The following is a 15,932-nucleotide window of genomic DNA, read 5'->3' as shown; positions in this document are numbered from 1 at the left end:
GAAAAAATATGTAAAATTTAGATAGTACTTACTTCGATGTATTGCTCCATCAGTAATAGTAAGCGTGACATCAGTAAACGATATATTAATCGGTTTACTCTGAGGTAAATGTAAAAGAATAGCTCGCTCTACACTCGACATTTTTTTTTAAATTTAACTAGTCCGGAAAAAACTTTTTTTTTACCTATAAATAAAACAATTTTCTCTTAAATCACAAACACAATTTCACTGATACATTTTAATAATAATCTATAAACGAATTGAAATTAATTTTCTTTTTAAAAATTTTAAACATGAAAAAGAAATATTGAATTAAAAAATAGTACGAAACAGATAATCACAAATTAATAACGTTTTTTAATACAGAATAAATAATATAACAATAAAGAAAGTAAACGGGAACAGACGTGTTGTGTACAGCTAGAAGATAAACTTCTCTGTGGCACAACTGTTAACCATACAACAGTTTCAAATAAACTGAACCGCAGAGCGCTGTGCGCACAGTCAATCGTCTAGTCTTCTGTTGTCTGATGCGCTCACTGTTGCATGTTTAGTCTTGCTTGCGCGTACATACCCGTACGCGAATAAACAACAACCCACACTACTATTTATATACACTATACAAAATTAACTGATCCTAGTAGGTCTTGTAATAGTTGTCCGTTTAGACAAAATGGTATTTATTCACTTCAATATAGTGACTTGCTATATCATTTATTTCCTATGATAGCATAATATTACTACCGCTACTACGTGTTATGTTAATACTAAAAACAATGCCCGTGTTTTGTTACAAATTTTAAATGTACAGTCATTTGATTTTGAATTATAATATTCAAATCGTAACTGAACAATTGCAACAGTTATCAGTGAATCAATATTAATTAGTTTAGTTATGACAATAAAGAGAATCTACAGTTTGCTACAAAAATCGAGATTTTTTAAAATACTATTCTTTAACTTTATTTTACAACAAATTTTAATTTTATACACCTTTTTTTATGCGACACTTTCTTTTTTTTACATTTTTTGTAATGTAAAAAATGAAAGTGTCGTCTAACCAAGTAGGTATAAACGTAAAGTGTGACAACGCTAATTTTATGTGATTAGAAGTTAGATTCGGTCTCTAGAGTCAGAAATTGTTGGAATAACGTGAAGATCAACCACATTTATAAATCATAATTAAATAATTTTACATATATAAAGCCGAAGGTTTGTTTGTATGATCACGCGAGAACCAACCGACCTATCGCTTTCAAATTTGCAAAATACATTGGTGTTATCGTGGGAAAGGTTTTAAGCCATATATCAAGGCTCTGCCTCCTTGGAAGTGAAGTTTTCAATTAAAGTTATTCATTAAAGAAAAAAGAATTAAAAAAATTAATCTTTTTACTTCAATGTTATATTTCTGTGAAGTTCAGGAGGCGGAGCTCCCTGATTCATTATAAATTGATAAAAAAACTGCAAATAAGAGCGGAATAAGCCCACAATCAGAATAAATCATAAATCTATCAGATAAGCCGTCACCATTCCAAACCACCACTGAACTATTAATAGAAATACTTTTTTTAAATTTTGAAGAGAATCATTCAGTTTAAAAAGGTACATAGAGGCTATCAAGAAATGTCAGTTTTTTTTTTTTTTAATTATGACCCCGGGCCTAAAATACAAAAAGGTTTTTGAAATTTTTTTCTTATATTAGCTTTATTGAAGAAGTTTTAGATTTAGATTAAACTTTTATAAAGCAAATCTGTTACGATTAATTACATATGAATATTTTTAGAAAACATTTTCTTAAAATTTATTATTCCCTACCTCTAAAAATATCAATTCTTTTTTCTTTTGCTCATTAATTTGCTATTAATTTTTATTATTAATAGCCGGGAATAGCCATGCAATACTTTTCCAGCTTTTTTAAAAGTATTTTCTTTTAAATTATACTTATCTTCAAACTTTAATTTATTTGATTATTACACTGCATTTAATATTTGCATTCTTTTATTATGTAAAACTCGAGGTTACGTGTCAAAAATCCGTTTCTGTGCAATCAACTGAGCAGTTATTGTACTCGTCCTGATGATTCATCAACTTGTGCTAGTTATTATGGGTAAATAGTTTTTTTCACTGATATACTTTAAGTATAAGTATATTAAAATAACGATTACCTTATCATTTAGTACCTTGTTAAATTTATTTTTTTAAATTTGCTACGTTTTTTTGTTTAACCTCCGGAAACATCGTTAGACATTGCATCAGGGAATAATTTGAAACGTGTGTGAAAATGCCATGACTAACCGGGATTCGAACCCGGGATCTCCGGATGAAAAGCCAAGACGCTACCACTCGCTCCACGGAGGCCGGCAAACGTAAAACCTGCTACTTAAAAACAGGTAACTTACAGTTTAATAATAACGTACACACAAACTAGTCAGTCTTAAATTTGGTGTTTATTAATGTTAGTATTGAAAGAGATACCACCATACAGTCACGCTATATATATATATTGTGTGTGTATGTGAGGGCGCGCTTTTGTGTGTATACAAGGGATGTTCGACAAGTCCATTCAAAAATAAATAAGATAATGTTTTGGGAAAGATTTTTTTTTTATTTCTCAAGATAATCTCTTTTAGAAAGAGATAAATCTCTTTCTATTAAACCACTTTTTCATATTTAGAAACAGATAATAGTCCAAGGTGGTAAGTCTGATGAGTAGGAAGAATACAGAAAGATTTCCTAGTGTAATTCTAGAAATTTGATGTCATAATCGCAGAAGAGTGGGCTGTTACATTATCTTGCTAAAGAAGAACCTTCTTTTTCGTCAAATGTGAGAAAAAAGGTTGTCACATTTTTATTCTTTAATAAAGAATTGGTGGATCTTATCTTACTTTCAAATGAAATAGGTTAAAATGAAGTGCAGCAAAAAGTGTGTATATGTAATTTAATAGGCGTACAAGGAAATCATGTGGTGTCCACATCATATTTTTTTTATACTACCTACAAAACAGTTAACATAATATTTTTTATTTTAATTTAAAAACATTTATTATGCAACCATTGATTATACATAAGTACAATTAAAGCAGTATCTGTAGTTTTTGCAGATTCATCAAATGTAACTACAAGTGTTTCGATTGTTTTTTTAAAAAGATCTGGCTGTCTGTTAACTTTATAAAGGGAGAAACTGAATACCAAAAATTTTGCTTATTACTTCCCTAAGTTTAAATTATCAGTTTTTATACAAACGACGCTAGGTGTTCAGTTTTATTTATCTTTATGTGTAGGGTACGCGCATATGTTAGATTCTGACAGCCGGCAAGAAATATTTCCGATGTCTTTGTTCGAGAGCGCTCACAATAGCAGCAAACATTGGCGTCGAAGTCCTAGTAGTCTGAGTCAGAGGATTTCAATGAATGAAATATTAATTCTGTTTTTAGATATCAGAACGTTTACTTAATTTTAAAAATATTAAAAACTTAATTTAAAAATGTAAGATTATTTTCTTCATATAAATTTTTGAGTTTTGTTTTTCTATTTTTAAAACCGATTACTATTTTTACTTTATATTTTTTTGCGTTGTTTTTTTTAACAGCAGATACGGAAACTAGGAACAAAAGTGTTTATGAAATCGGAATGTGGGGTAAGAGATTAAAAAATTCGTTCAGTTGTTGAAGTCCTCTGCTGGCAGGAAATAGTAAATAAATGAGCATAAAAGGCCAGGAAAGAAAGCATATTTTATGAATATTTTATTATTACTTATTATTTTTTAATTAGGAATATTCGTAAAACTATATCGTAAAAATCATACAAAAAAATACATTAAAACGGTGGTAAAATTACCTAATAAATACTGTGATTTATTAATCAAAAGGAAGTTACAAAAATAAAGTTAGTAGAAACATACTATCAGCACTTTTATATTACTGATTACAACGATAATCATTAAACTAAGAATTACTCCTTTTGCATTACAAGCCAGATTGACAGGAAGTTTCTTTGTCTTCAGTCATAATAAAGGAAACGTTTGGGTAGATTTCATAAGAAAACACACCGGGTTGGTCTAGTGGTGAACGCGTCTTCTCAAATCAGCTGATTTGGAAGTCGAGCGTTCCAGCGTTCAAGTCCTACTAAAGTCAGTTATTTTTATACGGATTTGAATACTAGATCGTGGATACCGGTGTTCTTTGGTGGTTGGGTTTCAATTAACCACACATCTCAGGAATAGTTGAACTGTGACTACAACACTACACTTAATTTACACTCATACATATCATCCTCTGAAGTAATATTACGTCACGGACTTGACCGAATAAACACCTAATTATTAAATTAGCTTTTTTACTGTAAAGGTAAATATATTTTCTTTAAATTAGAATTGCAGGAGTTGTTAAAATTACAGTAGAGATTTAGAGATTAGGGGTTTATCTCATTCATTTTATTTTATTCTATTTTGTTGAAAAAATTACGAACTAAATGTAAATAAATTTACCTTAAAAATAAACTAACGATTAACTCATAGAAAGCTCTTAATTTATACATTCGGCTTTATGAACATATATTTACCCATTGTATTTAAATGAATTTACGAATTTTAAATGAGAAAATGAACTCAACACTTGTATGATCAGTCACAGGTTGTTAACAGACAATAGTGTGAAGCGAAACGAATAGCCAATGAGACATCAGTCAGTTATATTACTGTTATTATTATTATTTGGAAAAATATTAGTTAAAAAAACGATTGAGGTAACATCTTAAAGCAAATTTTAAGAGGTTTATTAAGAGTTAATATAATTTGAATTTTATATGCATTAAAATTTATTGACCGTCTCAAAATTGAAATATATTCCAAATTTTTGAATACTCTTATTTTTATAATATTCACTTACTGATAAGATACATTTTTTACATATTCACGAAAAAATTATATACTGTAATTCCGTGTTTTTCTTGAAAACACGCGTGTTTTAAAAACGTATTGCATAGTTCGTGCTCCTTATAGTTACTGGGAATATGAATTATATCTATGGTATGAAGTGTTTGTATACAATTAAAACCAAAAACATAAGCTTTATAAAATATCTTTTTCTTACATAATAAGGAAATTGTAAATAATTGTATTTTAAAATAATTACAATAATATATTATTAATAAATTACTTACATCTTAAATTAGACAATCGCCATCTATGTCACGTTTATTTGTCATTGCTTCAACTTTCACATTTATTTTAAATTTGTACAAACTGTAATAATATTTGATTTTTCAATTAAAATTTTGCTCCTTTATATACTCCATTTAAAATTTACCTTTTAAAAACTTTCATTACCGACTTAACGTTCCCCTTGGAAAAGTGATTCTTTTTCACGATACATAATTTTTAACAAGAGATATTTTTTTTCACTTTCCTATTATAACTATACTACTGTAGCAGTATAATTATGAGGAAGCACAGAGATCAGACAAAATTTTTTGGTTCAGAATTTTTGCAAATGTTGATGTTTCAATATAAAAAGCGCATTAGAAATTCCCGGAATATGTTTTTACGTACATACATATCAGCAGTTGAACAATATTTTGATAATATCTTCGAACTGGTTCAATGTAAATTCTTCAAAAATACCTTAAAAAATGTCAATATATGTAGCATTGATAGCATTAAATTGTTCACAAAATTAAAAAAAGGAGCATTATTTTTCACAATTTTTAATTTTTGTGTAGTGGTCGTAAAAAATTGAGCTTTAGTACAATGAAAATATTAAGTTATTTAAAATTACAAAGTGTGAAGTCAATTATGGATTATGAAGGAATATTCATATTATATCTAAATGGTTTTTCCTCATACATTCTCGAACCGAAAAAGTACAATATATATATATATATAGTGTTTTTTTGCTGTATGTTATCTCTCTCTCTCTCTCTCTCTCTCTCTCGCTCTCTCTTTTTACACTTTACACGGGTAGCGTCGTCTTAGAGATTGGAGTGCCACAATGAAGTGTATTAAGTGCCACCTTATTTTCTATAGCCATCAATAGTATTACTAAATCTGTGCAGACTCCTTTTTCATGTTCTTTGTTTGTTGATTTTACTATATATGTTGCGTCTCGTTCAACAGCCACGGCAAAGAGACTACTAAAGAACACTGTATCTCGCCTTGAAGCTTGGTCTAAGGTTACCGGCTTTACACTTTCATCTGAGAAGGCAAGATGTGTAGTTTTTTCTCGCCTACGGGATCCCTTTACTCTGTAAGTCTTTCTCGGTGGAGAGCTAATTGCTATCTCTCCTTCTATCAGATTTTTAAGTTTATTTTTTGATAGCCGCCTTACGTTGGTCAAACACAACGAAGAACTGAAAACGAGGTGTTCCAAGCTTTTAGATATGCTGCGGGTCCTTAGCAATAAAAATTGGGGTGCCGATCGGTCGTGCATATTGCGTTTTTACTATTCCTTGGTTCGTTCCCGTTTAGATTATGGCTGTGTCGTCTACTCTTCAGCGGGTAATACCGTGCTTAAAATGCCAGATGCTGTACATTATGCTTTCCTTCGGCTTGCAATAGGTGCCTTTAGATCAAGCTCTGTCGTAAGTATCCTTGTCGACTGCGGTAAACCGTCACTTTGGGATAGACGGAACCAAGTATTAGCACATTATTTTACCCGCCTTAAGGGAGAACTAAATCACCCGGCTTTTGACACAGTTCCTGGAAATACTTACTTTCGCAGGTATGAGAACCGTCCACGTTCTATTGCACCTGTAGGTATTCGTATCCGACGTTTACTGCAACTTCTGAATGTTGCCGCACCTTCTATTTTTCCTATTTATCCGTTCATATCCTCCGAGGACAATCACCCATATAAATTTTATATTTGATCTCTTGAAATACAATAAAGAATCAACATCACTTATTTTCTTTCGGCAAATGTTTCATCATATTCTCTCCAAGGCAAACCCGGACGCAGTGGTATACAGAGATCGTCGAAAAAGAACAATACCGTTGGCTGCGCGTTTTTATTGTTAATGATCGTACCTATATGTTTGGTCTACCTGGTATTACGAGTGTCTGCTGAACTGTAACTGTGCGCTGTAAATAAGGCTTTGAATATCAATAATCCTAATTACCGTCGTATCCTTATTTGTAGCGACTCGTGTAATGCTCTCTAAGCATTAAAAAATCTTTATTCCAAGCATCCTATCGTCACCAACATCTATAATGCAATCGTCGAGTTGAACCATCGCAACACACAAGTTAGTTTCTGCTCGATCCCTAGCCAGTGGGAATTCCAGGTAATGAAAGTGCAGATTTTGTTGCTAAAGACGCATGTAGTCAATCATCCTTTACTTTCCGTGTTACTGCATCCGATTAATTAACCACGTCAAACACGCACTTGGTGCAAAGTGGCAAGATAACTGGACGGCTACAGTAGATACCAAACTCTGGCACATTAAAGTTTCTGTGTTGCCATGGGACTCCTAATACAGGAAAATTCGTCGTGAGGAAGTTGTTCTCTGCCGATTGCTGATAGGACAAACGAGAGCTCCTCACGGGTATCTGATGTCAGCAATAAACGCATCAGTATGTATGGGATGCAACTACCGCTTGACAGTGCGCTACATTCTTGTGGAATGCTACGAAATGCAGCCTTGCTTCGTAAATTTAAATTGCCCAGGAATTTTTATCAAATTCTGGGCAATAATAAAGAAGTTTTAGACCAGGTGTTTTTATTTCTCCGGGGTGCTAATATTTTTTAATATTGTTTTTAAATTTTTTCATTGCAGTTGTATGTTTTTGTGTTTTAACATTTAATTTAAGTTTTTTTGTTTTATCTTTATTTTAATATTTAACATTTAATTTTTTTATTTTGTTTTTACATTTCTACTTTAAGTATTAATTTATTTTGATTCTTTTTTATTCTATTGTTTGTGTGTTTACGTTGCTTGTTTTGTTTTCTGGGGGTTTTTTTTTTGTTTTTAATTGTGAAATTTTTTGACTTAGTTTTCAAAACACATACATCATGTCTAGGCGATGATAACGCCGAACTTTTTCGCCCAGAAAAACCAAATAAAATCTCTCTATCTCTCTCTGTTTGTCTTAGAGAGAAAGAGAGAGAGCAAAAGAACAAAAAACATAATTTCGATTTTAAGAGGGAGACTGATTTTTTGTAAAACAATTATTTTTTAAAATTATTTTTATATACATTGTTGGTAACAAATTTGCTTTAATATAGTTTTCTCAAAAATGCCTCAGAAGAAAATCGAAATTGGTTTTTTCGTTATATCCTCACCCCCTTAACGAATTTTGAAAACACATTTATATGGTCAATGCCACAATACAGTAATAAAAACAATAACAATACAGTAATTAAAATTTCAATACCTTAGAACAAAATGAACAAAAGCCAAAAACTGCAACGCTACATTAAAGACCTTACAATTTGTCATTAAAACTAGATCAGCTAGATCACCCTTTAATTTCCATATTTTAAAACGAATTATCTAGACCATTCGTTCTCAAAATGGGCCATAACAACCCCTTGTGGGCGCTGAAGACATTCAGGGGGCGGTAGAAGGCCAGCAGAAAATTGGAGGCGTTCAGGCTGATTAGAAAGACGATGACTGCTTAAAAAATAGGCAAACTATGTTTTCCTGATATTTCAATCTAAAATTAAATACATATTACACTAGTATAAAATATTAAAGGAACACCTAATTTAAGATAAAAAATGTTGTATTCCAACTACTTTTGTCTATCTAACCAAGAGGCTTAGATAGACGAATAAAAAAGTAATTCAAGCTTGAATACTCTACTTTTTGACACTATACTTCAGATTTCAAAAATCATAAAATTAAAATAATCAGTGAGAAGAAAGGTTTTAAAAGTTTTTCTTCATGTTTGATCACGGCATGGGAGAAACGATATTTTTTTCAGTAAACTGCATTAAAATCGTTTAAAAGCTTAATAAGATTTTAGCTTTAATTTCTTTTTTTTTATGTCTCTCTACGATTTTCTGTACCGAAATATTCCACTTTAAAGAGAAAAGGCTACATTTTTATCTCCCAATCTAAGCAACGTATTGATACAAATAAATATGGAAATTAAAGGGTTTTGATCTAGTTTTAATGACAAATTGTGAGGTCTTTAATATAACGTTCCAGTTTTTGGTTTTTGTTCATTTTCTGCCAAGGTATTGAGGTTTTAATTACTGTATTGTTACATTGAATATCACTATTGTTATATAACTATATAGATGCAATTGTAATTTTTTTTTTTGAAAACAATGTTAATAAAAATGCTTCCAAATATGCGTTTTACTCGTAATTGCTCTCATTTAAAATGTAAGTTTCAACTCAGAAATAGGATACGCCACGTTTAAAAACAACAATTGCAATTGCTGTTTTTAAGAGCGCATCTTAAAAACAGGAATTGCAATTATTTCTAACAGATGGTAAGTTTAAAAATTTTGGGGGCTCTAGAAAATGTTTGATTCTCAATCTAGGCGGTGGGCAAAAGGTTTGAAAGTGAATGCTCTAGATCAGTGTTTCTTAACCTTTTAAGTGAGCTGTACCCCTTTGAATCTGAAAAAAGGTCTCCGCATCCCATTGAAAAATACATTTCGAAAAATCAGTGTTTTATCCTTTCATCGTAAATATTTTTTTCGCTATATATCGATCGCATCGCTATAAATTTTTAGTATTTTATTTATTAGAGATTTATTCACAATGACGAACTTAACTGATGTGCCAAAATTCAGCTCCGCTGGAATTATTTATATGTTAATGTTTAATTTGGCTCGACTAATTTCGTTTATTTTGAAACATTACAGTTGCGAAATTCTTCGATATTTTTTTTTGGAACGCAAACCCTATGAACTTCAAACCTTGTATAACACGGATTTGTATTACACGACATTTTGGTGGAACCATATAACCGTGTTATACGAGGCTCGGGTGTATTATTTTAAATTAGTGAGAAAAATACTTACATTTGTATCATCGATGTATCCTATTTGGGCTTGAATCACTGATAAATACGAATGTATTAAATAGGTAAGTAATGTAAATAATCGGATGTTTAAATGCGTACACGTGTCCGTCTCAAGAGGTTTTTCAACAAACTGGCGATGACGCAGAAACAATAATAGACTCAGGTAGAGAATAAGGGAGTGGGAGCGGACGCAGCCAAATATACCTAACCGTTTTTAAACAAAAAACAATTGGTTGATGTCATCGAAAATTCAAATACATACTTTTCAAATATCGCAAAAATAATATATGCATATTGTTAGAGGCTTCTCCCACACCCAAAAATACCTTCCCGCACCTCCAAGGGTGTGGACACCCCCGGTTAAGAATCACTGCTCTAGATGAACTACTTGGACCCTAAAATGTAAATATTTTCAACATATAACACCCGTTACATAGTATTCCAGCTAAATCCGTTGGGAAAGTAATATACACTCGATAATTAAAGAAACAAATTGATGTAGAAAAAACTGTGTATTTTTACACAGGGTAAAAATGGGGTATTTTTATACAGTGTAAAATATTTACACAGGGTATTTTTACCCTGTGTATTTTTACACAGGGTTACACATGGGGTTTTAAAAGATCCCATGGAATTCTACCGAAGAATTTAAAAATGTTTTTGAATTTTTTATAATTTCTCAGACATTATCTGATTTTAAGTTATGGCTGTTATTAAAAACGTTATATAAGGTATATGTCAAGCAAAGGAGCCAAATTGTTTCCAAACGTTTTACTGAAAGTTTGATCTTTTTTTCAAATGTATGTTAAACATCTTATAATTAAGTAATTAATATTTAAAAACCCAGTGTTGTATTTCAAATAAAAATCTGTATATGGCAAAACCGGGAAGTTATGAAACCTTCTGCCAGTTTTTTTACAAAACTATTAGGCAATTTATTTATTAATTATTATTTATCGAAAAAATCAACGAAGAAATTTACTTTTCTCAAATGAGTCTCCCTATATTAAAAATGTCTATTTTTTGAATTTTTACTTTTTCATCTTTATCACGAAGCTTTCAGGTTAATTGTTGTAAAAAATAACTCATTTTATTTCTTGAGTCAAAGGGTAAGTAATGAAACGTGACAAAGAGTTTTATCCACTACACTTTTCAGTCGTATTACTAATTATTTTGCGACCTCCACAATAAGACTTATCTTTAACGACGATCTTTTAAGAAATATTACACAATATAAATAAGGAATAATAATTCATTATATAAACAACTAAAATAAAATTTTAAATGATGTAATAGTAAAATTAATGATGTGGTAGCTAAAATTTATATTTAAATTTGTTGTTTACATAAATATTTTGATAAAAAAAAAATTGCAAATTTACAGTATTAAATTTGTACATATAAGACTTTGTTTATTCATGAATATCAGAATGTATCTGTTATGTGGAAATAATTGTAGGCAATCTAATATTAGAAAAAAGTAACACTTAATCATGGTTTAACCATTCAAAAGAATAATACAAATCCAATACCTTACTACGAAATTCCTTTATTCTAGAAATTTCCAGTTCTCTTAATTAGGAACAAACAAGAAGAAAAGCAACTTCAGATCATATTTTTTTAATCCAAATACACTACACACTTCATACGAAGCGCACTAGTACTTCAAGTCCACTGAATTGAAAATGACACAACCTACATGTGATATCCTCATTCTCCTTATAGGGACTGGTGTGGAGTGAATAACATAATCTCAAAGAAAACAACAATGGCCTGTTGAACTTATGTTGGATGATGTAATCTAATGGTTGTTGGTGACATTACACAGAAACTAATGAATTGGCATAGCCATTCCAAAAATAACATTTCCCATATTTATTGAAGAAATTGAAGAACGAGTAGTTTTCTGTTGTCTTTTTCATCTTGCCAAAGGGTAGCATAACAAAATAGTTGTAAGTGACCGAGCATGAAAGATAAGTTACTACTGAAATTGGCATAAATATAATGAACATGACATACCTAAGGCTTACTAAGAGAAGTAGTTATCATCATCTTCAATGCTTAATCAAGGTGAATATGTTACTGCATATAATACCACACTGTAAAATGCAGATAATATACAAACAAAAAGTGGAATTACTTTTCCCACTGCTTGCATAAACCATTTAAAGAAACTCCCTCAAGGACCTAATGTAAAACAATTTAATGTACAGTAGCCGTCACATAACAGCGAGCTTGGATGATCAGCTTGCACGTCACTGCTATATTATTGTTCTCTGAAACATTGGCACACCATGATTGGTCATCTCTTAGTAGAATTAACGACATGCAACAGTTGTTTACGAAGCAATATTTATTATGTTGGCTAGTAATCCTCACCACTCCAAGCTTGCCATTACCTGCCGACTGTAGCCTTTCTATTATAAAAAAAAAGCATTACTAAGACTAGTGGCAACCATATTAGTCAAGATACAATCAGGAAGAACAGGATAAGACAAAAAGTTACGCACTTAATAGGTAAATATAAGTGAAATTGTGCACATGAAGTGATATGTAAATTATTTTTAAGTGTTATGTGAATTGTAAATTTAAATGATATGTGAAATTTTGGACTGTATGCTTGTGGTAGGCATTTGCTGATTTGACGATGATTAAATTTAGAAGAGTAAAAACAGCAGGGAAAAATTTGGCTATTCTAACATGAGGAACAAAGAACTTTCACTGCAGTAATTGCTTAATACAAAAGAATTTTACAATTTCAAGGAACACAAAGAATTTTTTACCTAATTTTTTTTTATATCAGTAACTGATGGTAAAAGATGAAACACAACAGATCATAGAACAAACACCAAATGCTGAAAATCTATATTAATGTAAAATAAGCAAATTTGAAAAAATTAAAAAATATAAAGATGAAACACAAAAAAATACCTAATTTAAACTAATTTTTAGTAAGATATAATTTTAAAATATATGCATCACTCTTACAATAAGTCAAAAAATTAAAATCTTTAAAATTCACACTGTACTGGTTTCAACTATCGTGCCTGAATAAACATAATCAACTTCTACCCGAAAGACAAAATAAAAAGACCCATTTAGATATGTCTTTTGTCTACGACTTAATATGTGCACCTGGTATACATAATATATTTTTATATACATATGATTACTCGACATAGACAACCCATGTCTCATTCGTTTTTAGCCTCACTGGTTATATTCTGCACTGCCACCACTCAATAAAGAGGAACACCAAAATCGCTTCTATAAAACTTACAAAACAAACAAGGAAGGATAAATTTTAATTTCATAAATCATTAAGATTGTTTCCTCTCCTTTCTATTCAGAGCTAATTTTTAATTTCAGAATATTTATCAGATCCTAAATCCTGTAATCAGGTAATTATTCTAATTTTTGGATTTACAGTCAGATTTTTTATCTACTTTGATTATTTCAATCTGAAGATATTTCAAAAATAAAGAATGAAAAATCTATGGCGATAGATAAACTCTTAATAAAAAAGTCATTAAATGTCTTATTGAAGAAAGATTACAAGAGATGGTGAAATCATGTCGATATCATTTGTGCAGTATGTGGATATAAGATTTTTTTTAAAAATAACCACGATTCCAATCCAGAAAAAGGAAGGTGCATTAAAGTGTCAAGGCCACATAATTACAGTGATTTATTTTTTGGATTCAACAAATATTCTTCTGCGAATTCTATACAAAGGCAAAGAAATAATGGAGCAAATGGTTGGTTACAGAAGAACAATACGGATTTGAGAAAAAAGTGTGAGATGGGATGTAGTTGGGGGTATAATAATTATTGGTGGAAGATACTTATCAAAAGATAGAGAAACAAGTGTGTTTTACAGTTACGGAAAACAAATTTGACTGTATAAAATAGAATAAGCAAAAGGAATATCAAAAAGCTAAATAGTAGATTGAAAGTAGTGGATTAGGCAAACTATACCTAAATCAGAAAACTCTTATTGAAATAGAAGATAAAAAAATGAGTGGTCTGATGCAGGAATAAAGCATGGGTACTGCCTATAATGAAGTAATAATAAAAAATGCTCCAGAAGGGAGCAAACATTGGAGGAAGGAAAAAATTTCATAACTTCAAAAATGTTTAGATGTTTTTAGGTGATGAAACGGTAATATTCAATATTAGGAGACATTACGACAAAATAAGTTGACTACATTTGGAAAATTAATTGTGAGAATAGAAGAAATAAATAAAAATTTAAAACAAAGAAGAAGAGAATAAAAAAAATCAATACAGCTACTAATGTAGAAAACAGAACATCATAAAGTGAAAATAAGATTAAAACCTGCAAAGCAAAATATAAATAAGCATTCAATAGAAACATTTAACATAGTAAGATGTTGATAGATTTGAAGAAATACTATTTTTGGAATCTACATGTGTATGGATGTGAAACAAAGACACTGAAGAAAAGAGGTTAAAAAAAGCTGAACCATTTGAATTAGAGGTGATGGAAAATATTAAACAGACAGTATAAAAAATGAAGAAATATGTAAAATATAATGTGGGTAAGGGTTGATTAAAGTATGATAGAAGGATCAGCATGAGTTGAAATGTAAAAAAATAAGAATTAGATAAAATAGATGAAAATGGAGACACATTTTTTTTAAATTCACATTAGTATCATACGATATCAGGAAGAGAACATAAGTACCAATCACTAAAGATAGTTGAAAAAACATTCAGTTTATAGTTATTAAATAATATTAATCATTGAACATCATGGGGACAAACATAGTAAATACACTGGGTGAGCAACTTAAAACTGAACTTTGCCAGTCAAACTACATTTTTTTGAGCACCACCTTTAATGTTCCTAGTCAATGCTATTGCTAGTGCCATTATTAGTTGTGTATGTAAATACTCTCATCTGTTGTCAGTTATAAACTGTTCATGCTTCAATGGAATATAGTTTTGTTCTTTAAAGTTATGTTTTTCTAAAACATCTTATTTGACTGAGGAAAGGATTGTTACAGTAGACGTTACGTCTATTATTTTTTCAAGAAACCCATGAGAAAATCAGTATACGATTTGCTGTTTTTGGTAATAATACAGCAAGACCAATATTTCTCACCTGGACTGTCAATACATAAGTGTACTATATAATTTTCACAGAATTCTGTGTTCAGTTAACAACCCATGAAAAAGACTGGCGTCTACCAAGATGGAGCATTGTATCGCACATCAAATGCCTCACTAGCATATGTTCATGTGGTTTTTACAGAAGACCGAACAGTTAGCAGAGAGCAGTAGCTTCTGCATTCCCAGGTTTGTTTAGCTGTGATTTTTTCTTTTGGGAGTATTTGAAAAATACAGTTTATTAATCAAGTCCCCCCTATACTATCGATGAACTAAAGGCAAACATTCAACAAGAGATCAATAGCATTGACAATATTTTGCATCAGGTGACTCTGAATATAAAAATACAAAAATTGCATCGCTGCGCAGGGCGCTCACTTCAAACAACTTTTGTAAAAATATGGTAAACTCTTGCTTAAGTACAAAATTTAATTTAATTTAAGTTTTCATTTCCTCATTTCATTCATAAAATATTATACGTCACAACTGTGCTTAGTCTGTAGCAATTTGATTTTAAATTGCTCACCCAGTATACATCTATAACTTTAGTGTATAATTAAAAACAACCATTAATACTAAACAGCAGTAGATGTGCTAACAATTTAACATCAATAGATCTTTTACTTCTGCAGGCCATTACGAGCAAAGGATGATCCACCTACCTTGAGGCCTTGAATGATATCAAAGCTATGTTAAATACTAAAGACATACGTTATATCATATGAATCAACTAAAAAGTAAATGTGAGTTTTATTAATGTTGGGTTAGTTTACTGATAAAGATTTAGGTTATTTTAACATCCAAATGTTCATTCACGTTGGTG

At 30.6% G+C, this 15,932-nt stretch overlaps 1 protein-coding gene across 3 annotated transcripts in view; it reads right to left on the bottom strand.

The window, feature by feature from the left end:
- LOC142325952 (ATP-binding cassette sub-family G member 4) overlaps window positions 1–10,091 on the bottom strand; it is a 384,116-nt gene extending 374,025 nt beyond the window's left edge. For 2 of the 3 annotated variants that reach the window (XM_075367917.1, XM_075367916.1), the window contains exon 1: window positions 33–510. In XM_075367917.1, the coding sequence (XP_075224032.1) occupies window positions 33–141 (109 nt within the window). In that variant the 5' untranslated portion in view covers window positions 142–510. Of the gene's footprint in view, window positions 1–32; window positions 511–9,974 lie in introns of those variants that run through there. The other variant, XM_075367918.1, reaches the window with a different exon arrangement.
- Between the last annotated feature and the right edge of the window lie 5,841 nt (window positions 10,092–15,932).

The sequence above is a fragment of the Lycorma delicatula genome, chromosome 6, assembly GCF_047948215.1.
Source record: "Lycorma delicatula isolate Av1 chromosome 6, ASM4794821v1, whole genome shotgun sequence".
NCBI classification, from domain to species: domain Eukaryota; kingdom Metazoa; phylum Arthropoda; class Insecta; order Hemiptera; family Fulgoridae; genus Lycorma; species Lycorma delicatula.
This window is presented reverse-complemented; position numbering and strand designations above follow the sequence as displayed.